Raw genomic sequence first — 24957 nt, forward strand, 5'->3', positions numbered from 1 at the left:
CATTGCAGTATCCAGTGGTGCAAAGCTTGTTTAATCTTTATTCTTTCCCACACGCTCATTTTTACATCTCACTCGACTTGAACCCGAACATCAAAAAGCTTGTTGACATCATTAATAATTCATATCAAGCCTTGTTGTTTCATTCTCTAAAATGCCGTGCTCTTTTCTTGCAGCCATCAGACAAGAAATCGGCAGAATCAGTACATCCTAATCTCATCTGAGCAACAGTAGGAGGAGAGCAAGAGGAGGAGCTGGAGGAGGATGGACACACAGATGCACAGACACGAGGACCGGGGGGCGGGGGGGGGGGAATGTTCTCTCAATGTTTCTGTGACCTCACGTTGCCAAGATGCAAGTTGCAGAGATGTTGTGCCAACATTTGAGTCTGCTGGACAGCAAAAATGGAAGAAAGAAACAGAGATAAGAGAGAAGGGATTAATGAGAAAGAGGCAGCAGAAGGAACAGAAGTATGTATAAAGAAAGATTAAAGGACTGATGAACTCAACAGAGGATGAAAAACGTACTAAAAGATGAATTGAGGGATGGACGGACATTCGTGCTGAGTTTGGTGTTGTGGTCCTCTCTGTGCACCTATAGACTCAGTCAGCCCGGTGTTGCAACTCTTTGTTCTCTGTTCAGTCCAAGTCTTAAGAAGAAAATATTTTTGTTTTCTAAGTTTTTACTGTTTTATTATTTAAAAAAAACTGTGGTGATAATGATGATGCTGTTGATGACAATGAGTATTTTATTGATATTATAGAAGGAGAAAGGAAACTTGCACACCATTTATGTCAGCCTTTTATATTTTCTATTATTTTGTTTTTATTTTGTTTAGTTTATCCCTAACTATTTGATGATAACAAGCACAATATGGGCAAAACGGTGCTGCAGATACACCTGCCCTCAACTGGCATATTTTAAAAAAAAATGGCTTTTTATGACCTTGTTCATACTGGTGTTGTGTGTCTAACCTTTTCTCTCCAGAGATGTTGGAAAACTTCAATGTTTGAATCACAATTAGCCTTTGAAATTACCCCTTTCCTCCACATCCAAGGCATAACACGTTACAAATGAGCAATTTTTGGCAATTAATCAAGGAAGTCAATAACATGAGAAATAATAGTCTGCTCTATGACTCCAGTGTGACCGAGGTAAAGGTTTCTCTCTACCTGTTCAGATGTGTGAGATCATTTAAAACTTGGGGATCATTCACAAAACAGGCCGATAACTGTAAATGTGCCACCTGGTTTTACCTAGATATAAAACAATGTAGTACTATCTATTAGTCATCCTATACTTTGTGAACCTCCCGAGTATGCATGAAACCCCACCTCTATAAATTAGTTTTCATTTGGTTTGAGAAGTAATAAAAAGGAAAAAAAACACACAAACGGTGGTACATTTATTATAGTGGTTTGTTTCCATGAAGATTTCCCTCTATATATATGACATGTTGAACTTGATAATGGTAGCAATGTGAAAAAAAAATGAGGGGGTTGCTCTGGCAATATGCAAATTTTACCTAGATAAGAATGTGCAGAAAGTGAATGGTACAGTAGGCCTATGTGATGGTAGCTAAATGTGTCTTTGAAGGAAGGATTTGATTGAATATCGGTTGTTGCATTCTATCCACTCTGTTCGCTCTCAACTACGTTCTGATTTCAAAGCTGGAAGTAAATTCATTCAAACAAAACCAATAGACGTGTCAACCATCTGCGCAATATCCTGTTCTGTGTGTGTGTGTGTGTGTGTGTTTTCACTTACCATCTCGAGCGGAAGTCCCATGTGTTTTGGTACATACAGTATGTGTGGAAAGTTAAAGTGGTTTTCACCTTCAGGGTGTATTTTAAATATGTATGTAAATAAAAAAAGGGTCGCTTGAGAATAAGACATCTGGTTACCACAAACAGGAAATGACAAATAACAGTAAACTCATTATTTTTAGTAGTTATTTATAACAATCTTTTACTTTTTTATATAGGATATTTATATAGGACACAAGATCATGCTTATCATAACACATCGATTCAATTATACATACAGTGAGTGGACAAAATAACAAACACCATACAATACAGTAAACCAACACTACTAATTTGATTAAGCTCTTTTTTTAACTCAGATGGTCAGAAGTGTTGATTTGCTGCAGTTTGTGATGCTGTCATTATCCTGTTGGTGAGGGACTACTGCTTTTCTTTGCAAATGCGGTTTTCTTGAGACTTTGCTCCTCACCTTATTACATAAAATTGTATATTTTGTCCTGGACAAGCAATTGAGGGAGTATGTCCTATTTCTAGCCCTGTAGCATGTTGTTCCTGTATATTTGCATGAAAATGGTGATGGGTACTCATCCCAATAAGTCTCATTTTTATAAAATTGGCACTACCTTAACACTCTATGGGATTTTTGATGAGCAACATATGAAAAATGCAGCCTCAAAGATGACCATCAACTTCATTCAACACCCCTAAAACAAAAAACTAACTGAAATGTTCAAAAGAACTACTTTTTTGCATTATAAAGTTTTTGTTATTTTGTCCGCTCCCTGTAGACATAACCAAACAGTTTACAGCAAGACAGAGCTGTGAACAAGCAGACTGAGGCATCACTGAAGAAAAGGCTCCTCTTACTGACAGGTAAGTTTCAATGCTCATTTTCCACCTCAGCACTGTTCTGCGTGATGGATGTGAAATTGTATTGGGTAATCTGAGAGGCTTTGTGTGCCTAATTATCACATTGAGAAATCCTTAAGAGGCCTGACGTATTGCTTGTAGGCAGGAAAAGAAATCTATAGAGGCAGTCATGTCTGGAAAACTTAATGAGAATGTGTGTGACCTTTACCTTTAACAAAAATATGAGGTTTATTGCTGTTGAATACTATCATCTGTTGTCTCAAACTACAGATAAGAAAATCACAGCTTTTCAACATCATTTTGGGTACAAAGAAACGTCATCACTACAATGACGGGTCATCTGTTTATAGCAGGAATAGAATCATGAATAAATAATGGTGTGAAGAAACCATCCAAGCTGTATCTGAATTCTGCCCATTTTGATGAACTATGTATTACTGTGATTTAAGTTGAGGATGTTCAACATGTTATACGTTTTCCATACAGTGACAACCACACACTACGTGGGAAAAAACATTTAAACTAGAGGATATAATGGTATTTAACAGTAGTCCATAGATTTTTACGACTCAAATTCCCTTTCCTGTCTTGGAGGGAAACACAGTCACAGATTTATTCCTGCTTGCTTAGCTTGTATTCCCGTTTGATTCTGGCATAGGGGCCGATGCTGTCGTCAAACACAAAGTCCCATAATACCCGGGTCCAGGAGGTGTGTTGAGGCAGGGAGTCGTAATACTCTGCTGCGATCTGCTTCACCTGGCAACCAAAAAAAAAAACACGAGTGAGAATCAGAGCTTAGAAAAGTGTAAGAATGGAAATCAAAAATCACATAGAATACATCTGACATTTAAAATGCAAGTGTAATGTGTCAGGAGCACATCTCTAAATTCAACACAACACTTTATTTCACTATGACAATCAGATACAGACACATTGAACCGGAGCATGACAGTGCATTGCATGGTATCTATTTATAAAGGCCTCGTATCAAAACACCACCAGGTACATTTCTGATAATAGCAGTGGCCACAGGCATCAACACAGCCTGATTTTAATACTCTGCTGTTTTAGTACAGGATGACATTTTTAAGTGACATTTTGAAATAATATCCTGAAAAAGTATATTTGATAGTTCAAAAATGAATTATTGTGCCTAAAAAAAACAAATATTCCCTCTGTTAATATGAAAAATAGTTCATAAACTAAAGGTGTAGGCAGAGAACTCACTTTGAAACAGACCTCTTCATGTTCTAGTGGCGCTACAAAGGCAGCAGTTAATCAGTTACAAAACCTGTCCTTTCATCTGCTAAATATTTGCAGTTGATAGAAAAAATCTGATGTGTGGCATTTGCTGATACCTTTTTGTTTAGACTCTGAAAGACAGGAGAGGCCCATCTTATCTGCACACATCTAGCAGTGATGTTAATGTTGTAAGTGTCCTTATTGTCAACCACTCAACTAATAATAGTCTTGGAAAAAATGACTCCAGAGACCAAATTTTCCCTGTCATGGAAAAAAAAGCATGGTTTATCACAGCATCACAGCCTCACCTGAGGTAGTTTACTGCCAGGTATGCTTGGGAAGTCATGGTGCTCCATGTGATACCCAACATTGAAGGTGATCCAGTTCAGTGATCCATAGTAAGAATATGTCTCATGACCCTTCAGAAACATGTAATGCTCAGCTATGAAATGCCCAGAGATAGGATGCAGTCCCATACACAGGATAGATCCTGCAATGAGGTAAACGATGGGCTTCAGCCCCCACAGATAGTAGATAATTAAGTCTACTGTGAGCTGAACAACTGCATTCTGGATCTCCAGCTGTGACACTGGTTTGGGATTGACCACCAAGGGGCGCAGGGCATAGAAAAAGGGCTGGAGGAAGAGCCAGAGGATTTTCCTGGCAGGTGTACAGAAGAACCATCCCTCAAAGTCTGTAGGGATGTCGACATCCAGTTGGTCGCCTCCCAAATACCGATGGTGATCGACGTGGTACTTCTTGAAGGAGGCGGAGTAAGGCACCCCAATGGGCAGGTTGGCCCACATGGCAAACCAGCGGTTCCACTTTGCTAGCTTGTTGCCAAAGGCCACGTTGTGAGAGATGTCGTGGATAGCCAGGGTCAAGGAGTGGTTAATGCAGCCACCGAAGGCATAAGCCCAGAAGAAGATCCACTTCCAGGAGAGGTCGCGAACCAGGTAACAGGCCAAGAGCTGGGTTAGGACCATGCCTGATACCACCCACTTCAGCTGGGGGTCTGGACCCATCAGGGACTTGATCTCTGGATATTTGGCTGAGGAGAGAGGCAGGTAGAAAGAGATGGAAAGGAACACGAGGAGGTTGTAGGAAAGAAAAGAAGTATCAAATGTAGAAGGGGATCAAAGGTTTAGGAAAAACAACAGATAGGGAGGTGAAAAGCAGAGGATAGTAAAGGGAATAAAATGCGAAGGTGATGAAGAAGGAGAAAGAGAAAATGAAAAGGAAAATCAACAATAATTTCAAAACCTTGTTCTCATTTTATCAACCTGTCATAATGTGACACGATACTGTGCAGATGAACACAATGAAGCATGCTGTATGGTACCAGCCCTTCTCCTGGGAAAAGTCGTCTGACAAAAGTTATTTTTAATTGGCAGGGATGTTGTTTTACTGAGGGACATGAAACACGGGGAGATATAAGGGAGTGGTTCAAAAACAGTAACAATTACTGTTACAAAAAGAACTACAAAAAGACATTTCTGACATGATCCACTCATTTGGATGTACAAGTTCTGATCTGTTGAGCTGGTCACACCTTAATACAAGTAAAAGATTTAAAGCAAAGAAATTAGGAGAGGCTTGTCAGGGGATCCAAAATTCAGGATCATGGCGGGTGATGAGCCAACCCCAGCTTTAGATGGGAAAGATGCACCATCAGGTGATGGCGCATGCAAATCTAGCCTGCTTCTTTGCTTTCAGTCCAATTATGTAATGGCTCTATGCAAATTGGGCTCACCAAGGTAACAAAAGGTTTAGGACACCAGAGACTGGATTCAGTGGCATTTCTGCATTGCACGCTAGGTCTCCCCTCTACAACCAGACCCTATTTATTCAGTTAATGTTTAGCTAAGAGGAATTCCCTACAGTCTGTATTTTAATAGGGTAATTTGTAAATATACAGTTCCAAACTAAACTTTAGAGCAAACTCCTTTATAACGTACTGTATGATGAGCTCACTTTCAATTAGTTATTTGCTTGATTTACTATTAGCAATGTTTATAGGCTACACCTCTTGACTTGATTCTATTGTATCCCACCCATCCAGGGCATAAAGTTGAATCAATAACCAGACGTCATAAAAGAAAGGGCTTAGACTTTTTAAAGCGGCTGTGTGGAACACCTTGTACAGCCATCACTGGATTGCAGCTTCACCACATTAGAGAGACAAGTAATTTTGTTCAATTTGAGATACTTGTATAAGGTTTCGGCCTCAGGTTTCAACTAAAAATGATTTCAGTTAAAAGTACAAGTCAAAGCAAAGATTAAATTGTGCATTGTTCGGAACTCATTTTTCTAGAACTGCTGAAAATGATCAAATATCAAAAAGTGTCACAATAATTAATCCTTATGACCTCACAAGCTACTGTAATGGCAGGTGTTAATGTCCAGTGAATGTGCAGGATAATATGAGGTCTATGTGAGTTGAGCCTACACCTGCCAAACAACAAGCCATCCAGTTCATAAGACCACCTGTCCGTTAAAATATCCCACAAGACAATGTAAAAGCAAATGCAACACAGCGACCTCTGACACGCACATCCGTTTGCCTCTCCCCTCAGGGCAGGGCAGAGGATAATTAAAACAAAACGCCTTAATAATTCAAGGGTCAATGGTGTCAAACAACCCAACACCTTCTAGATCTTTCCTTCACACCAGAGCAGTCATGCAACAGCTGGACAAAGCCAGGATCAAATATATATTAGCAGGTTGAGACCTAATCTCTTTTTAAAATCGAATTACATAATAAATCACAAATTATATCCTTGATCATGCAATCAATACACAGTTTAGACAAGTATTCTTTTGCATTAATCACCTGATGACAGCAGCTGTGGTTTAAGTGAATAAATGGTATTGTTTCAGGGATCCTCTCACACCCACAAAGCCTTTCTTCTCACTTCATGCAGGGTTTTCTATCTGTGTTTGTCGTTAGCGGGGAATGTGTCTTGTTACTTAGCAAGCCCGGAGGCATTATGAACTGCACCTGTTATCAATGTGCTGTTATTGTCTGGCAGGTCAGAGAAAAAGATGACAGAGGCGGATAGGTTTACATAAAGAGAGACTAAACCCCTGCTTTTTATTTAATTATGAGCATTATCAAGTTTTTTAAGTAAGCTTCTGGTATTAAATAGTCACTTGACTGAGACTGAAATATTTCCACACCTCTCATACTTATCCGAGTATCTTAACTTTAACATCATGCCTTTTGCCCTGGGGTTGGGATGGGTGGGGATGGGTGGGTCGGGGTCCAGGAGTCACTTGTTTGTTTGTTTTTTATTTGTTTGTTTTTTTACAGGCACTTTTCTGACTTTGCTATTTCTAAGAAGAACTGACGTTTGCTTACAAAATAAAAGTAAGTAAATAAATGATGCAAGCCTCAAAATTTGAGTCAACTGTGAGAGGAGGCAATGTGATAAACAGCCATAAATGTGATCGATTGAAGCTCACATTTTAAAAGGAAATAATACTGTATTTTCATCTTTAAGATCCATATTCACTGAATTACATTAATTAATATCGTGACCTTCAAAATCTGCAGTTTTAAAGGAATTTTAACAGAATATTTCTTCTTATGCTTAACGCTCATTAACATGTAAGTTACTTCGTCGAAATGGTGTTCATCTTAATTAACAAGGCAGTTTCTATAGGATATTTCCATTGCATCCATTGTTGACCGATAGTTCGTTAAGCAACAGCTAGTAAACAGGTTTAACCGGCTACGATTTTATAAGCAGGCTAAGAAAAACTCACACTTAAAACTTCTCACACAAATAAACCAGAAATTCTCTCGGTGTTGACAAAGCTTTTTCATCCCATTAAGAGTTCTTACCCAGTATTTCTTTTCTTCTTGAAGTGTGCGGCTGGTCATTGTAGACCCATTCAAAGTCGCCTCTTCCACCTGTCTTCCCCATGACTGTCCCGTACTACTGTGTACGAAGCAACTGTGGCGTTATGTGTGTCATCAAAGCTTCTCAGTATCGGGGCACACCCACTCAACACAGGTCTGCAGGTTTGCAGGCTGAAGGTGTAACCACAAAAGCCCCTCCCCAGAGCTGAGGGAGGTACAAAGGTGGCTGTGCACCTGCTGAAATGCATACAAACTGGTGCTTTCTGACATGCAAAGTTTACATTGTTCGATGAGAAAATGTTATGATACTGCAATAAAAAATTTTTTTAAAGGGTTGCTAGGCTGCTACATTTAACATTTAAATGGAGCAATAAAAAAGGTAACACAGTACAGATAACATACTTCCACAATTTTTAATGTTTGTTGGCAACGTTTTGCTGTAAGCTGTTCATCAGCATCTCATATAGATGTTTAGGATTGCTTTATCACTGTGTAACACATGAACTTGTTAAACATCAATGGAATTATTATATATGACACCATAGCAGAAAGTTGTATTTTCAACCATAAATAGCCCACAGTTCCTTCCATATGATGGGCAGATCCGCATTGTTAAGTTTGACTTACATTACACAGTAAGTGTAGACTAGAGACGTATTAATTTTAATCATTAAAATTTGAAATCAGTATTAATTTGTTTAATAGCATAATGACTAGTAAGAGTTTCAGTCATTTTTTCAAGCAAAAATGCCAAGCATGTCTTGATCCCAGCCTCTGAAATGTGAGAATTATCTGCTTTTCTCTTTTTTACATTATTGTAAATGTTAATACCTTTGTTATTGTTATTACCTCTCATATTTTCTAGACAAAATGATTAATTGAGAAAATAATCAGCAGATTATTTGATAATTGATTGATTGGTCTGTTTGAACTCTTACATATCACATGGTATAAATAAGGAAGTTAAGAAGTGGTAAAGATTTAGAATAGTGGTTCATTTACAGTAGCTTCAGCTATCAAAAATGTTTTGAAGCATTTATACATATTCTGATTATTATGATGAAAAATGTTAATTTCTTTATTCTAATCAATAACTGATAACAAACACAATTTCTTCATGACCATAATTGTAAAAGATCCCATCCTGACATGTATTAAGACATACAAAAATACTCTGCTTGGAACAATAATGTGTGTCTGATATGTTTTTCTGAGAAAAAAAAGTATAATCACCATGTTAAAATCTTTGAAATGACATCTACTCCTTCTCCCTCACTAAAAACTTCAGAATCTATAAATATGTAAATATATTTCACCTCAAAAGTTTAACTGTTGGACACGATATGTCTCCTACTTCACTGTAAAGTCCATTCTCAGTGTTTCAAGTTTCCACATCACACCCTAGGCCTACACCCCTTAAAATTAAATTTTCAATGAGCACAGAGAAACGTTAAGCTTTCATCAAATAAATTCAATTGTATTCAGATTTTATTTGGATAGCACTATCTCATGCAAAAGCAGTTCAAAGTGCTTTACATAAAAACGAAACAGCAAAAAATGTGCTTATAAACAGAAACATCCATGCATACATACACATACATACACACACATACATACATGCATACTGTACAAATACGGTGTGTTCATTTAAGAAAATGCTTGACTGAAAAGGAAGGTCTTTAGTTTGCTTTTAAAAGAACAGTTTTGGAGCAAGTGTAAGATCAGCGGGCAAACTGCTCCTTTCTTTAGATGCATAAATGCTGTCATCTCACCAGACCTGAGAGCTGGGATTGTAAACTGATGGCATGTCTGAAATGTACTGTGGAACCAAACCACTAAGATTCAAGATGTTTATTGTCACTCCAGTTATACAAGTACAATTGTGTGGAATACTTTGGTTGGGAGCCTCCATTACAGAAGAACAGTACAAATAAATAAATAAACATATATATATATATATATATATATAGATATAGATATAGATAGATAGATAGATAGATAGATAAAATATAACAAAATATAAAAAGCAATAATATATATATATATATATATATATATATATATATATGCACACACAAAAACATACAAACATACATATATATGTAAAGATGGAATCAAGGCGCAAAAAGGTTGCATAAAACCTATACACATTCATCTTAAGTGCTTAAGATGAAAGTGAAAACAGCCTTCTAAAGTCAAACTCTGTACATACATCATTTGCGCAATAAAGCTCAACCATCCAACTGTAGAAACAAGAAAAAAAACACATTTTTTGAGTGGAGGGGAGACTTTAAGCTAAAAAAAAAATGTACAAGCTGCAGGTAATGTTTAAATGGACTTGTAGGTCCAAATCACGCGATACTTCATAACTAGAGCATAGTGGCGACGAGAGCAGTGAAGAGTTGTTGTCGAAGAGGGAGGAGGACGGCAGAGAGTAGAGAGGAGGGAAAGCAAGAGTGGGGGAAAAATACAATTTAGATAGGAGGAAATACAAAATTAATCATGGCATCGGGGGATACCCTGTACATAGAGACGGACGGGTCAGAAATGCCAGCCGAAATAGTGGAACTGCACGAAATCGAAGTGGAGACAATCGAGACAACAGTTGTTGGAGACGACGGAGAGCACCAGCCGATGATCGCCTTACAGCCGCTCGACACGGACGATCCAAACTCCATCCACCCGCACCAAGAGGTGATTCTGGTGCAGACAAGAGAGGAGGTTGTGGGCGAGGATGACTCCGAGCTGCACACAGACGACGGCTTCGAGGACCAGATCCTCATCCCGGTGCCCGCCGTGGAGGAGGACTACATCGAACAGACTCTGGTTACTGTTGCGGGGAAAAGCTCGTCGACGGGCCGGATGAAGAGAGCTGGAAGCGGGAAGAAAGCGGGCAAAAAGAGCTACATGAGCTCAGGAGAAATGGGCAGAAAGTGGGAACAGAAACAAGTCCAGATAAAGACTCTGGAGGGGGAGTTTTCCGTCACTATGTGGGCATCGGGTAAGTTGAGAGTGAACTGAGTGAATTCCTGCAAGCTGGCCCGTCGCTTTGTTCTCAGCGTGTGTGCCGTGTGACCGGGCCCAGCTGGGGCCTTGTCCTCCGCTAAAGTTGAAACTATTTTCCCGACTAAGAGCCACTTAAACTCCATTTGAAATGTTTTTGTTTTTATGGGAAGCCATGTTTTATGTGTCGATGGGCGCCGCCATATTTCCCCGGTCGAGAAAGTATGGCGGCCCGAAAAAATGGCGTTTATTTGGCCGACGAAGATGGCGGCGAGAGTGGGAGCGAGTGCAGCTGGCTCCGCTAGGCCGCTGTGGCGCAGTTCAGTTCAACGGTAACAGTGGTGCCTTCAGGAACCCCTCAGACTTTACATTGCTGAGGCTTTGAACGCACCGTACCCGTTTAAATTGTTTAGAAAGTTTAATTACAAGCGGACTGCATCCTGTGATCAAAAGTAATTCCTATGTTTTCTACTAACTTAGTGCTGCACAGCACTGGTCTAAATTATGGAGAGCATAACTCAATTTAGACGAGGTATATCCCAATTAATTTGTATCCCACTGTACAAAATGTTATCTGCAGGGTTTAAAAGAATAATAATACCTGTTATTTATATAGCACTTTTAATAATAAGGTACAAAGTGCTTTACATAAAATTAACAAAAAAAACAATATAAAGCTAACAATGTTTCTTTTTTAAAATCTTTCCTTGCACTAGTAAATGTACAACATATACTTACATTATATATGTCATTGTATTTACACATGTACCAAAACCCACAATAAGCAGAAGTTTAAAAAAACACACAAAAGCTAACAATAAATAATAATAATAAAATAAAATACATTGAAAGATAATAAAACCAATAGCAAAATCAACAAAACACATCTAAAAGGCGGTGTTCATAAACAAATTTAAACTCTACTGCCTAAAATGTATTTCCATTGTTAAATTTAATATTTGTCAGTTGTATTTCTGGATATTTGAAAAGTAAGTACACGTTTGTAAACAGTGAGACCACGTCCCCTTGAAGTTGTTTACTGATGTGGAGATTTGCCAAAAAAGGGTACAAATACAAAATTGTGTACACTCGTTTCACTGTAATAGCTACAAAATGGTGAAATATATTTTTAAAAACTCCCCACTGAATAACAATATCCTCAAATAACTATATTTACATCAGTAGTATGTATATAGACACTGTTTATAGTTGGTTTTGACTGTATTTTGTTGTATGAAAAAACTGATATTCTTGCTAAAACCAATTTTCTTTCATTTTTTTTCTTTTGGTAATAAATTAGTAACAGTAGAGAGCTAAATGAAACGCAGTAAACAGTAAAAGGAGGTGATGTGATTAAAGTGTAGCATTAGATGATAGCATGTGTTCTGGTACTGTTTTAATTATTGACGTCTCTTTCATACTATCTGACTCTCTCATCACTCAGATGACAAGAAAGACATAGACCACGAAGAGCAAATCACGGGTGAAAACTCGCCTCCAGATTATTCAGAGTACATGACGGGGAAGAAGCTTCCTCCAGGAGGCATCCCAGGAATCGACCTGTCAGACCCCAAACAGCTGGCAGAGTTTGCACGGTAAGTGTTGACACAGATGTTGTTGTTCACTCAGGCTGAATGATGGCGAGTCAGATTCAGTGGTTAGATATAAAACAATGTTACTCATACAGCACTTCTCAAAACTAAAATGTACTTGCTTCACAAAACGTTATTAAAAAGCAAAAGTTTGAGAAATAATGCAGTTATTAAACCAACTCTGCACACTCATTTTTAATGTGAAATACAAAAACTACAGTATTGAATATATGGACTTAAATAACAGTGTCATCTGACCTTTTACTCATACATGTTAAACCAAATGTAATGTTTTTATAAGCAAACATTTTTTGTATTTTCCTGGACCAGGAGTGTTGATAGTTGTAGTTTCTAAGAATGTGACCACTTTTATTTTTATAAACAGAATGAAACCAAGAAAAGTAAAAGAAGACGACGCACCCAGGACGATAGCCTGTCCACACAAAGTGAGTAGTGTTTCCTGCATTACATCATAATCAGTTTTCAGTTACGGTTTTCAAAAGATACCTTACTGTCATCTCTTCACTTTTGATATTACCTTTGTAAAAACACCGCTTGTACTCATTTTATTGGTTGGAGGAAAATTTCAGCACTTTCTGCTGACTTGAGTTTCTAAAACTACCGTGTTAAGTGATTATACCCTGCGTAATTAGCTTCACCCTGCACCTCTCTCCTCCTCAGGGATGTACCAAGATGTTCAGGGACAACTCAGCAATGAGAAAGCACTTGCACACCCACGGGCCTCGCGTGCACGTTTGCGCAGAGTGTGGAAAAGCCTTTGTGGAGAGTTCAAAACTGAAGAGGCATCAACTCGTACACACAGGAGAGAAACCTTTCCAGGTAGGTTCCTTTTTTTTTTCTCTTCGTGTCACACATTTTCTTCATTTTTGGATGATATACTGAAACATGAACTTGGCTTTGTGTCAGAGCAGATACAGTATTTGCAAACCTTTCTGTCATCTGTTGAAAAATGATATCAGTTTATCTGTGAGCCAAGTTGAGACATACAGTGGCGTTAACCCTATTCTCCATCTCTCTTGTCTCCAGTGCACATTTGAGGGCTGTGGCAAGCGGTTCTCTCTGGACTTTAACTTGCGCACACACGTGCGTATTCACACTGGAGACCGCCCGTATGTGTGCCCCTTTGATGGCTGCAACAAGAAATTCGCTCAGTCAACCAACCTGAAGTCTCACATCCTCACACACGCAAAAGCTAAAAACAACCAGTGAATCAACCCCCGAACCAGGTGAACAACAACAACAACAACAACAACAATGTTGAGCATACACTGGAGGATTTGAGCTGTATCTCCGCTCCTTGACAGACAATTAATGTCCCGTGGCCTGCTTTGTTGTGAGATAAGAAGTCCCCGTTGTATCGTCTCTAGAAAAAAAGGTTTAAACAGAGAAATTACCTTTTCACAGACTTTCCGATATGTATGGAGGTTTGAACAAGAAACTCGTGAGAACCCCGACCCCCTCAGGCCTCCTACTGTACCCTACTTTGGCGCTACCTGAATGGAACAATTTACGGTTTCTTCTTGTGAAGATGTTAATTCATGGTTCTGCACCTACAAACTTATTTATACCTTAACACAGCCAGATAAAAAAATGTTTTTGCAATAGAAGTCAAATTTGCATCGATCCTCAGCAACGACACCTTTTCAATTTTGTACTCTCCCCAAGTGTGCATATTGTACACTGTTTGACATAAGCTCTGTGGTAATGTATGTAGTAAGAAAGTCCCTGTAGCCCCTGTATGAAGAGATTTCACAGTTCCTCCCCCTTTCCCCTTCATGTGAGTGTGTTTCGAGGGGGAATTGGGTGGTCTTTGCATATTTTCATTTTGTACAACGCAATATCACAATTATGTAGATAATAGCCATGTGATTTTCAATAGTGATCAACAATTAAAATGTTTTTTTCCCCTTGCACTACCCAAAACAAAAAAAAAGTGTCATTTGTCTTAACAATGAAAACTTGTCTTAAAATATTATAAACATAACGTGTGTTACGTTTATAATGTTATTCAGGTGTTTTAGTAGCAACGCCATAAACAAGTCTAATCCTGTGGCTGCTCTGTAGACCTTGAATAATGGAGCAATTCAGGTTACTGCAGCATTGACGACAATGTAAATATGGTTTTAAAAGTTAATTTTTCTCTTGAAAATCAATAAGCATTTTTGCAGCTAAATAATGAATGTGTCACTGCTATTTCAGATTGCCTCCAGCAGTTTAATAATGGATGTTTGGGAGAGTATTTCATGTCGCATTTCCTCTTTAGTAAAATAGGAAAGTAACAAGGAAGTGTAACAAACTGTGGTTCTTTTATTCTTCAGCATATACAGTAATTGTATCCAGTAGTGAAACTTATGGTTTGAAAATGACATCTGACTGTACATTGTATAACAGTGAGTTGAACAAAGTCATTTTCTGCCTGACATGAGACACACAAGACATCACACAGACTTTGGAGGGAACATCAGATTTGCATTGGAAATTAAAGGATTTGTTCTAATGCTGTCTGTTTGAGATATTGTACTATAATGTCTCACTTTAAATAACATGAATGCAATCTAAACTGTTAGTTTTTGCTAATCTTTGTTAGTAACAGTATAATTTAAGTCTTATTTCAACACAGCAGCTGTTCAATCTAATATATTTCTTTATCACAACACTTCACCTCTTTAGCATTTGGCTTATTTCTGAAAACTGCAGCTTCACATCCTCTCAACTCCGGATAATCTCGAACAATCATGTGACATCTCAAAGTAAAAATCCATCTTTATTACATTTTCTCAAACAACACAATACAGGCAGTCTCTCACATTAAATGTAACTGATTTGAGGATTTACACGGTCAAAAGATAAAAATGAGTGCAAACACAATAAGCTGGTGGGTAAAATTGCTGAATCACTTTTAACCCACATATTTTTTTTACTACAGTGCATTTGGTTGGTTTACAGCCACAGAGCAAACGGCAACAAACCAATTTCAAAATCAAGTTTTACAGGTCCTGTCCACCTTAAACCACAAAGTATGTTCTAGCTTTATTACAAATAATGAGTTGCAAGCGAAGATGTTTGTCTTTAAATGAAATGACTTTCGTAACAGAATAATGTCAAAATCTTACAACAAACCAAACATGTCCATAGACATGCTAAATGCTAAATTTCCTTCATCTGAGGAGATTGTTGCATCCGGTATGCAGATTTTTGACTGACATCTAACGTAGCAATGTCTTAATATACTGAAAAAAACTAGAAATGCAGCACTTTTGTTTTTGCTCCCATTTTTCATGAGTTGAAATAAAATCTCTTTAGTCAATGCACACAAAAGAATTATTACCCTCAATGTTTTTTTTTTCCATAAATTTGTTTAATTCCGTGTTAGCGAGCACTCCTTTGCCAAGATAATCCATCCACCTGACAGGTGTGGCAGATCAAGATATGATTGAAGAAGTGCACTCATGCATGATTATCGCACAAGTGTGCCTTGGGTTGGTCATAATAAAAGTTCACATCGCCTTTGCATAGAGTTGATCAAGTTGTTGATTGTGGCCCTGAAAAATGTTGGTCAACTCCTCTTCAATGACTGTGCAAATTTACTGGATACTGGCAGGAATGGGAACAAGCTGTCGTACACGCCGATCTACAGCAAACAAGCTCAATGCGTGACATGTCTGGTGAGTATGCAGGCCACGCAAGAACTGGGACGTTTTCAGCTTCTAAGAATTGTGTACAGATCCTTGCAACACGGGGCCGTGCGCATCATGCTGCAACACGAGGTGATGGCGGGGGATGAATGGCATGACAATGGGCCTCAGGGTCTCATCATGGTATCTCTGTGTGTTCAAATTGCCATCAATAAAATGCACCCATGTGTAGTTTATGCCTGCTCTAACCATAACCCCACCGCCTCCATGGGGCACTCTGTTCACAACGTTGACATCAGCAAACCACTTGCCCATATGTCGCCATACACGCCATCTGCCCGGTACAGCGAACACCAGGATTCATCCATGAAGAGAACACTTCTCCAAAGTGCCAGACATCATTGAAGGTGAGCATTTGCCCACTCAAGTCAGTTATGACGACAAACTGCAGTCAGGTGAAGACCCTGGTGAGGACAACGAGCCCGCAGATGAACTTCCCTGAAACACTTTCTGACAGTTTGTGCAGAAATTCTTTGGCTTTGCAAACCAACTGTTGAATCAGCTGTCAGGTTGCTGGTCTCAGACGATCTTGCAGGTGATGAAGCCGGATGTGGAGGTCCTGGGCCGGCGTGGTTACACGTGGTCCGCGGTTGTGAGGCCTATTGGATGAACTGCTGAGTTCTTGGAAACAATACTGGAGACTGCTTATGGTAGCGAAATGAACATTCAATTCACAGGCAACAGCTCTGGTTCACATTCCTGCAGTCAGCATGCCAATTGCACACTCCCTCAAAACTTGCAACATCCGTGGCGCTGTGTTGATAAACTGCACATTTTATTAGGGTGGCCTTTTATTGTGCCTAGCCAAAGGCACGCCTGTGATATAATGATACTGTTTAATCAGAGTCTTGACATGCCGCACCTGTGAGATGGATGGATTATATTGGCAAAGGTGTGCTCACTAACACGGACTTAAATAAATTTGTGTGCATAGAAAAAGTCTTAGATCTTTTATTTCAACTCATGAAAAATGAGAGCCAAAACAAAAGCGTTGCGTTTATATTTTTGTTCAGTATATAAAACATCCAAATAGACCTTTGTGTACATCTAAGGTGATTGGTGTGTGTATTTCAGCATTATTTTAAGTTGTATGCATAGCAACCAGTTTATCCAAGCTTCTCATTGCTATATAGTTAGCAGCATGATTTGAGAGCACAAGATTACTGTTAACAGCCATCTGCCTGCAAGTTCATGTGTAAGAGATTCACAGAAAAATCTGGGTCAGATAAAATTCAGTGAACAGCAGAAATAGGCAACTGCAGTGAAGCAATAAAAATCCCACCACTAACCCTGATCTAAAAATATTTGAACAAGTTTTAAGCCTTTTGGAGGAAAAAATTGGTATGATAGAGAATTTATCCTTAAATGGACAGAATAGATGATGACAGATTCCTGCAGACTGTTAATAATGCAATGTTTCAATCTCAAACGAACATCTGAATAAAACAAAAAGGCATAAATTTAGAGTGTAGGCATCATTTTCCCTCCATGTCAGCATCCTGCCTTCGGCATCCGGCGCCTGGTCAGGATGTGTCTAATACCTGCTCTCAGGGTAGAAGCTGCCCTGACTGTTTAACTTTCAGGAATTGGGGACCGTCAATCAGCCAGAAGCACAGCCAGCAGTTCAGGGTAGTTTGGTGTTCCCCAGCCGGTCACCGGATCCCACAATGGTGCAGCACAGAAACCCTCTCCCTGAACTTGCTCGTCCAGGCAGCCCTCGTGACAACCTTCAGTCACCTGGAGACAGGAATGCATAGACTTCATGCCTACAAAATGTACTGCAGAAGCTTTTCTTCTTGCCTCTTCAAAAAATGCCTTACTGAATGTACAAGCTTACTACTTCCATCTATCATCGTGGTTAAGTAACTGAAAACCAGACTGTTTGTCTTGTGGCTTTCATGAAGAATGTTGCACAATACTGCATGTTTTTTTTGTATCGGATGCCTAAAGAAAGAATCAAATTTCTATGCAAGAATGATAACTATTTGACTCCTTGGGCTTGGGTCATGAAATTGTCGCTTGTATATAAACTCTACACTTACACATAAGTAAATAATATCAGTGAAGAGAATTAAATCTCCCCAAAGTAAGAACATAACTCCCAAAAGATTTTGGAAACACTACCGGATCACTACATCAAACAAATCTTAAAACAAGGAAAACATTCCTCCAGCGAAGAGCAAATACTAGAATATTGACTTACATCGAATAGAGCCTGTCCCTTGAGCTTGTAGAGACGAGGGTTGAGGAAGCCCAGGGCGGGCAGGCCCTTAAGCAGCCGCTGATCATTAATGAGAGACAGCATGCCGCCAACCACCGGGGTTGACGCCTGGAGGGGAGATCAAGAAATGTAATGTTGCACAATGAAGTGAGCATTCAGAAAAAATATTGCTTAATAAAACTATATATTCTCTCAGAAATGCTGATGGTTCTATATCTGTTGACATCTGTATTCTACCTGTAAATGTACAACTTTGTGTAGCCTATTACATTAAGCTCCTGCTCCAGCAGAGCCATACTGACTGTCCTAAAAACTAGGTTGAGAAAAATAGAGACAACTAGGGCTTTTCCATCAGGGCTCTGAGATCCCGTAACAACTTGCCTGAGGACTATAGACTAGCAAAAATATTATATTTTGAATGATTGACCAACATGATTGAACAATTGACTTATGAACATATTTTTGATATGATACTTTGCATGACATTTTGTGCTCATCTTACGTTGATTTCGTAAAGTTGACCAGTAGTTTTTACATATAAAAAGTACTTTGTTACAGATGTGTCCTCCTGTATTTGTATTCCATTGTGTCAAACCATCAATTCTCTATTCACTAAAAACTATAAATCAAGTGTGAAATATTTTACCGAAGTCCCTGAAACCCAGGGGACAGGTACTCTGTTGATGACCACCCAGTAATTATCAGACAGGGCAGCCATGTCTGGATAGGCCCTGCCGCTGATATTGAAGTACACCTGAGGTGGGAGGGATGTTGCTACCGTCTTCAGATAGCTGTCCACTGCACTGACCTGTGGGAAAACAATTACTCTGCTTAAATTACATTGAGTAATTAAGCATCAAGAAGCACATTAATGACCTGATGTGATTACCTGATAGTCTGGCATCTTGAAGACGTTGCTGAAGCCTCCTCCACTGATGTAATCTGTAATTTCATACGTCACTTTAAACGGATTCTTGAATGAGGTTCCTCCTACTGTAGTCACATAGGGGCTGAGAACAAGGAGCAGGACATAGGGCGTTAGACTTCTAGTGCTTTTTTGAGACTAGCAAATGAAGGAGTTTGTTTTTGATTCATTTGAATTCAGTTTAATTCCCCTATCACTAATATAATGCATGAGACAAATGCATTCAGAGGTCTAGTAGCAGTGAAGAAAGACAAGTTCAAGTTTTACCTTGAGGCAGGAAAACTGGGCCTGAAAGAGTTTTGCCCTTTACCCAAATGCTTACAGCCAGCACCACTGTCACCTGAACATGAAACAAGATCAGAGATAAAAAATAAAGATGTAACACATATTAAACATGATCAGAGAGATTGAAAATTATGTAACATGCAGCATATTTTACTGTCAGCCTCTAATGTGTTGTTGTAAGTCACGGAAAAAAAGGTCACATATGAACACTTTTTTCCAGAGCCACCATACCATCATGGGTGTTTTATTTGAAACAATAGTGGTGTATTCATGTTTCAAGTGAGATAATAATCTAACAATGAGAATGGAGCAAAGCCAAAGTCAGTTGACATGTTACCAAAGAGACCAAGGCGGGTCTCGTTTTCATCACTGGCTCACAGGATGTTACAAAATTATAGTTTACTGTTCCCCATTTATTATAATTATAAGTACAGTTTTTTGAGTTCTGCACCACTAAAAAAATAGGGATTAGTTTTTAACTGACTGGACTAGATGCATTAAAAACTAAAACAGACAAATGTGAAAGGTCACAGACCTTAACTAATAGGAGTGGTAAAACTACCGCAGAGTTTCAGTCGCCTCAGTTTTAGGAACTAAATCATAATCTGAAGATAATAGGCTGACGCTTTCCTGTAGACAATCAAGGCTTTATTCTGTGTTCGCTCTCTGACATTCATATTTTGCTGATACGATATGAATTAGGTGTTTTTTGTGAATGTTCTTGAATGTCTTTGTGTTCTATAAGTATACATTATCTCGATGAATTTTGCATACTTCTTCCTATTACTGACCAGAAGCAAAGAGCAAAGAGATGCCCCTGACGCCAGCCTTCATGAACTCTGTGTTGATGCGCATCATGTAGGCAGTAGACAGACTGTCCTCATCGTCCCCGTAGCTGATGGTGTGAACCCAGGGCAGGTCAGACATGTTGCTGAGCAGAACCATCCACTGGAGGAAAGGCTCCTGGGACTCATGACGACCTGGAAAACAATGAGGAAGTGTGAATGGGCGCGTGTCTATGTTGTTTCAGAATGTGACAGTGAGTCACATAATAATATCGTTGATAACTCCTCTCACTGATATCTTTACTTTTAACATCATGCTATTTTACTTTTGTATAAACCTTTTGGCTTCTTTCTATTAATCTTTCAATATGATTAAAATAATAGAACACAGAAACTGTTTAATGCAGCTGTCAAGAAGATCAGCAGGTAAACATTTTAATCTAATGCTTGTATGTTGTATGCAAATGACAAATACAAAAAATTCTTTTCTCCTATTTTTAATTTTATAGAAAGGGTTGAGACATTATACATGTAAACACACAAACACAACTTAAGCCTCACTTTCTGCTACAGACCTGGATTAGTGAAGACCCACGTGGAGACGTTAGCCCCTGTGCTCATGATGTACTCCACATCCAGACTGGCCTCCAGACCGGCCTTTCCTGCTCCCTGGGTACCTACAACCCGGTCCACCTGAGACAGATGCTGGAAGCTCCGACCAAACATCATCATGAACTCAGCCAAGTCTGCAGGGCTGTAGTACTGCTCCAAGAACTAAAAAGAGCAAACAGCCAGCTAAAGTGACAAAGTACACTGAGTTGTAGTGAGATTTTAGTGTGAGCTAACAAACATAATAGCAGCATTTCATCATGAACTGATACTGTGAGAGGGGGCACACCTGAGCGACAGCCTGGCTGTTGTTCTGAGCTTTTCCCACATCAGTTGCTGATAGGTTATAGCGGGCCCTCAAGATGGCAGGAGTCACTCCCAGGTGTATCCCGGCCTCAGGCTGCTTTTGCTTCCTGTCGGATGAGGCTTTGCTGGGGTCCTGACCTTTAGGAGGAAAGCGGTGAAGCCCTCCAACTGTCGCAGCAGGGAAAAAAAGAACAGTAACCCATCCCAAGTTAGTTCAAATATACAGCAGAAGATAGATGAACAGTTGACAGCTAAAGGAAAGGTGCTTACCAAAGTCGAGATGCTGGTGAATATCATCATGAACAGAGTACGGAGCTGAAGACCTCACTACAGTATGGCTGTCTCTGGCATAACGATGGAATTTGCTACCTGGAAGCAGTGTCTCTGCGACCCTTAATACACAATCCAAACAAAAACAATCAGCCTAAATGTCAAGAAAATGCATACCCACATTATGCAAAACAAACACAAAATTCCAGTTATGCATATGAGAAACCCATAGCTTATATCCAAAACTGATGCAAATCCAAAAATGCTCTCCAACAGTGTAGTTTTTTTTGACATCTAATAACCTTGAGCTAGATTTATAAAATTACAAAAACCTTACCCTCAAAGTTAGTTTGAGTTTAACCACAGAAAAGAGGAAGTGGCTCACAAGATAAGAGCCGTGTGGCCTTCGCATGATTTACACACTGAAGCAGAAAAGTACCTTTTTGTCTGACTTTACTTCAAGAGCAAGTGAAAATTACTGTTGAGTAAGCAGAACAAATTTTGCTTTAAAAAGATATGCTTACTTTGCAGTCATGGTGCACTGTAAAAAATCGTGAGTAATAACAGTCTGGCAGTTTGTAATGCCATGACTCTGCAGCCAGTGACGCACCACCTTCTGGGTCAGTTCAGATGGACGCACGAGGGAGGCTACTTCCTCCAGGTGGAGGTGTTTACCTGCAGGGGACAAAACAGGCTTCTGTCACTACATAACTACATTATATGAAGCAGTGAGGTAACGAAGGGTCTGTTTGTAGGAGAGAAAGAGGTCAAAGTTAAGAAAAGGCTCCTGTTTTATCAGATGAGAGCTGTTTTTTTTAAACTGTCAGGTCAGACCAGGCCGGTTATTTTTATACCCCCTGTGATATTCTGCTCACTATAAAGGCCATAAAAAGAAATACATTTGAATACATTACAAGCACTGCTGTAAAGCTTATCAAAGCAAGTGTATGCAGATTTTTTGGGTCACTTGAGGACAACCAGCAGTAATCTGACACAGTCCTACCATATTGAGCTGAGTCGGGGTCTGACACAAGTCTGAGTGTTTCCTCCAGCAGGTCGACGTTCTGCTGCTTGAGGGCAAAGGTCAGCTCCAGCTCCTCTTTTGGCTTGACCCGACCAACATGAGTCCAGTCCTCTGGTGTCCTGAGGAAAAGAGCAAAAACATTTTATTATCCTTTTACTAAAAGAGACTATGAAAACATTATTTGTCTCTACAGAAACTGAATATACAGCTACTAACCAACATGTAGAATTTAAACTGTATTTATTAACTTTTGGAAACCTCACAGTAATTTGACCGACCAAGTTAATGTATTAGTCAAGATTTTCACTCTGTCCTGCAGTTCAGAGATCTTTACAAGGTTTCCATATAGTTTACAAACAGCAGCCACACATTTGATGGAAGACATTACAGGTCCTAGACACAAAAAATGTTTAACTTTATCAAATCTGCACTAATGTTTACTTTTTCACAACTAACTGCGCAGCAGATTTGAACCTTTGGGTCTTATTAAACCCTACTTTATGTGCAAATCAGAACTAAATCCTCACATACTTAGAGCAGTGATAATACTGTAGATACAAAAACAGGCAGTTTCCAAAATAAACTATGTACACATCTTATTCAAGACCTCTGATTTAGGTTTTCACTGCAGTATTTGGCAGTCAAGATTGGTTTTAACTACGATTTAAGTGACACAGAGATAATGGAAATGGCTTTTAAAATAATTATTCTCACAAGACATCTTGATTATATTCCAGGTATCCACTCCAGACCAACGAGCTGGATAGCAAGGGGATGAAGAAGGTCAGCCTGCTGGGAGGAGAAACAAAACATAAAAGAAGACATTTCAGAGGTTCGTACGAACAAATGTAGCCGAGAAATATTAAAAACAGACCCTTACGTCAGTGTATTATCTCAGGGTCAACAAAACAAAGTCTAAATGTGACTGACTAGCTAAGTAGGTCAAATAAAACGCGTGTAAACACACACATGGAAGTGTTTGCTAAGTCACAGCAGCAGCTTTCACCTGCTATGTTAGCAGGCAGCTAAGTCGTTACAAAGGTGAAACACATGAAACACGAGCTGTGCTACGTTCGAGATAAAATAAATTAACGTTATCTGAAGAAAAAAATAATAACTTTGGACTCGTTTACAAACACTCACAGGGTGTTCATCATGTCCTCGGCTGTTGCAGAGGTCTCCAGTCAGCTGTTGTGTCTGCTGCTGGGCGGGCGGTTACAGACGCAGGAGTCACGTGACATGCGTTCACGTGATCAGCTAAACAACGAATTCTGTTATTCAAGGATGGTATAACCCCCAATAATGCGTTCACACAGGCCTAAAAGACTCAATTTCTGATGTATTTTACCACCTTAAAGTTTTTATATACTTTTTTTCTTTCTTTTCCAAAGCATTTAGTCTAGAATGTGTTTTTCTTCTTGTTCCTACAGTTGGATGTTTGAGCTTCACTGTGCAGAGTTTGATACTAGAAGGCTGTTTTCACATTAATCTGCTGAAAGTGGAAACTTTTTCTGTCCAGCAGTTATACTTTTTAAGTTCAAAATATTTGCATATTCATTGGTTCTGTGTTTTCAATGAGAGAGGAGGTGTCATTTTAAGGGTTTGTGTACAGAAACAATGTCAGACACTAATTAGTCAAAGCAGAGTATTTTTATGTCTTCAAACATGTCTACAGGGGATTTTTAAATGTCAGAGCCAGACATTATAGAGAAAAATGTGTGATCCAGCTCATATGCAGTGATGGTTATGTGTTTGAGTTTCAAATCTACCTGTAGGGACGTCCCACAATAAAGGATAAATGTGACTCTCTCAGATCTCTCTCCCAGAGATGGGTGAGTTCCTGGTCCAACCTGTGGGTGAGGAGGAGTATCCTCCAGATGCACCACAGAGCAGGGCCAAAAATGCAGGCATGGCACCTGTAGGACAGGTACTCAGATCTGATTGATGCGTTATCATTTCCTTACACTTATATGCTGGTATAATAACCTTATAAGACAATGGAATATCTGTTGTCTAGAAGTGCAAGGGCCTAAATAACAATAAGTCTCTACTAAATCATCACTAGTGAAAGCAGAGATATGTTTAGGTATTAACACAGGACACATAAACATCACACACACTTTTCCTGTATTACTATCACTTCTAAATATATTGTTAAGCTTACTGCAACAAGTTGTGGGTGATGTCAGACGGTTGACATAGTATGTCCATTAGTAAAATGTAGAGTTGGAAGGTTGAGGCAAATGCAGTTCTGGATCTCCAATATCATTAGGCCCATAAATCTGAGGGTTCACATGATGGTTAAATGGGTAAGAAAAGAAAGAAGAAAAAAAAAAAGGTTGTTTTGAATATTTGACTTTCCTCAAATTTTTGCTTTTCTCTCAAGAAATACTGGAAACTTTATCCTTTTCAAGTCTCTGAAAACTTTAAACAATCTGGGAAAGAAAAATCCTTCTCACAGTTCATGTCCACAGTTTGACA

General features: G+C 39.1%; 4 protein-coding genes across 9 annotated transcripts in view; 2 read left to right on the plus strand and 2 right to left on the minus strand.

Annotated features, from left to right (window-relative positions):
• The window catches only part of evla (Enah/Vasp-like a), a 39322-nt gene extending 37625 nt beyond the window's left edge, over positions 1 to 1697 (plus strand). For all 5 annotated transcript variants that reach the window (XM_042388202.1, XM_042388200.1, XM_042388203.1 and 2 more), the window contains one exon: positions 174 to 1697. In XM_042388202.1, the coding sequence (XP_042244136.1) occupies positions 174 to 211 (38 nt within the window). In that variant the 3' untranslated portion in view covers positions 212 to 1697. The remainder of the gene's footprint in view (positions 1 to 173) is intronic.
• On the minus strand, positions 966 to 7925 carry degs2 (delta(4)-desaturase, sphingolipid 2). The gene is made up of 3 exons (XM_042388206.1): positions 7723 to 7925; positions 4184 to 4926; positions 966 to 3389 (listed from the first exon to the last, which is right to left on the minus strand). The coding sequence occupies exons 1-3, from the start codon at positions 7802 to 7804 to the stop codon at positions 3246 to 3248; spliced, it is 969 nt and encodes a 322-aa protein (XP_042244140.1). The 5' UTR covers positions 7805 to 7925; the 3' UTR covers positions 966 to 3245.
• Positions 7926 to 10098: 2173 nt separating this feature from the next.
• yy1a (YY1 transcription factor a) lies at positions 10099 to 14867 on the plus strand. The gene is made up of 5 exons (XM_042388225.1): positions 10099 to 10741; positions 12188 to 12338; positions 12721 to 12781; positions 13017 to 13175; positions 13383 to 14867. The coding sequence occupies exons 1-5, from the start codon at positions 10243 to 10245 to the stop codon at positions 13563 to 13565; spliced, it is 1053 nt and encodes a 350-aa protein (XP_042244159.1). The 5' UTR covers positions 10099 to 10242; the 3' UTR covers positions 13566 to 14867.
• A 2118-nt stretch (positions 14868 to 16985) lies between these two features.
• tpp1 (tripeptidyl peptidase I) lies at positions 16986 to 23711 on the minus strand. 2 transcript variants are annotated; one of them, XM_042388223.1, is made up of 13 exons: positions 23620 to 23711; positions 23191 to 23268; positions 22456 to 22595; positions 21977 to 22127; positions 21453 to 21574; positions 21166 to 21350; positions 20843 to 21041; positions 20274 to 20462; positions 19465 to 19537; positions 19162 to 19282; positions 18919 to 19080; positions 18255 to 18380; positions 16986 to 17788 (listed from the first exon to the last, which is right to left on the minus strand). In XM_042388223.1, the coding sequence occupies exons 1-13, from the start codon at positions 23631 to 23633 to the stop codon at positions 17648 to 17650; spliced, it is 1701 nt and encodes a 566-aa protein (XP_042244157.1). In that variant the 5' UTR covers positions 23634 to 23711; the 3' UTR covers positions 16986 to 17647. The 2 variants fall into 2 exon arrangements, with proteins under 2 accessions (XP_042244157.1, XP_042244158.1); XM_042388224.1 differs by having other exon boundaries at positions 23191 to 23265; positions 23620 to 23706.
• Positions 23712 to 24957: the final 1246 nt, after the last annotated feature.

The sequence above is a fragment of the Thunnus maccoyii genome, chromosome 16, assembly GCF_910596095.1.
Source record: "Thunnus maccoyii chromosome 16, fThuMac1.1, whole genome shotgun sequence".
Classification (NCBI taxonomy): Eukaryota; Metazoa; Chordata; class Actinopteri; order Scombriformes; family Scombridae; genus Thunnus; species Thunnus maccoyii.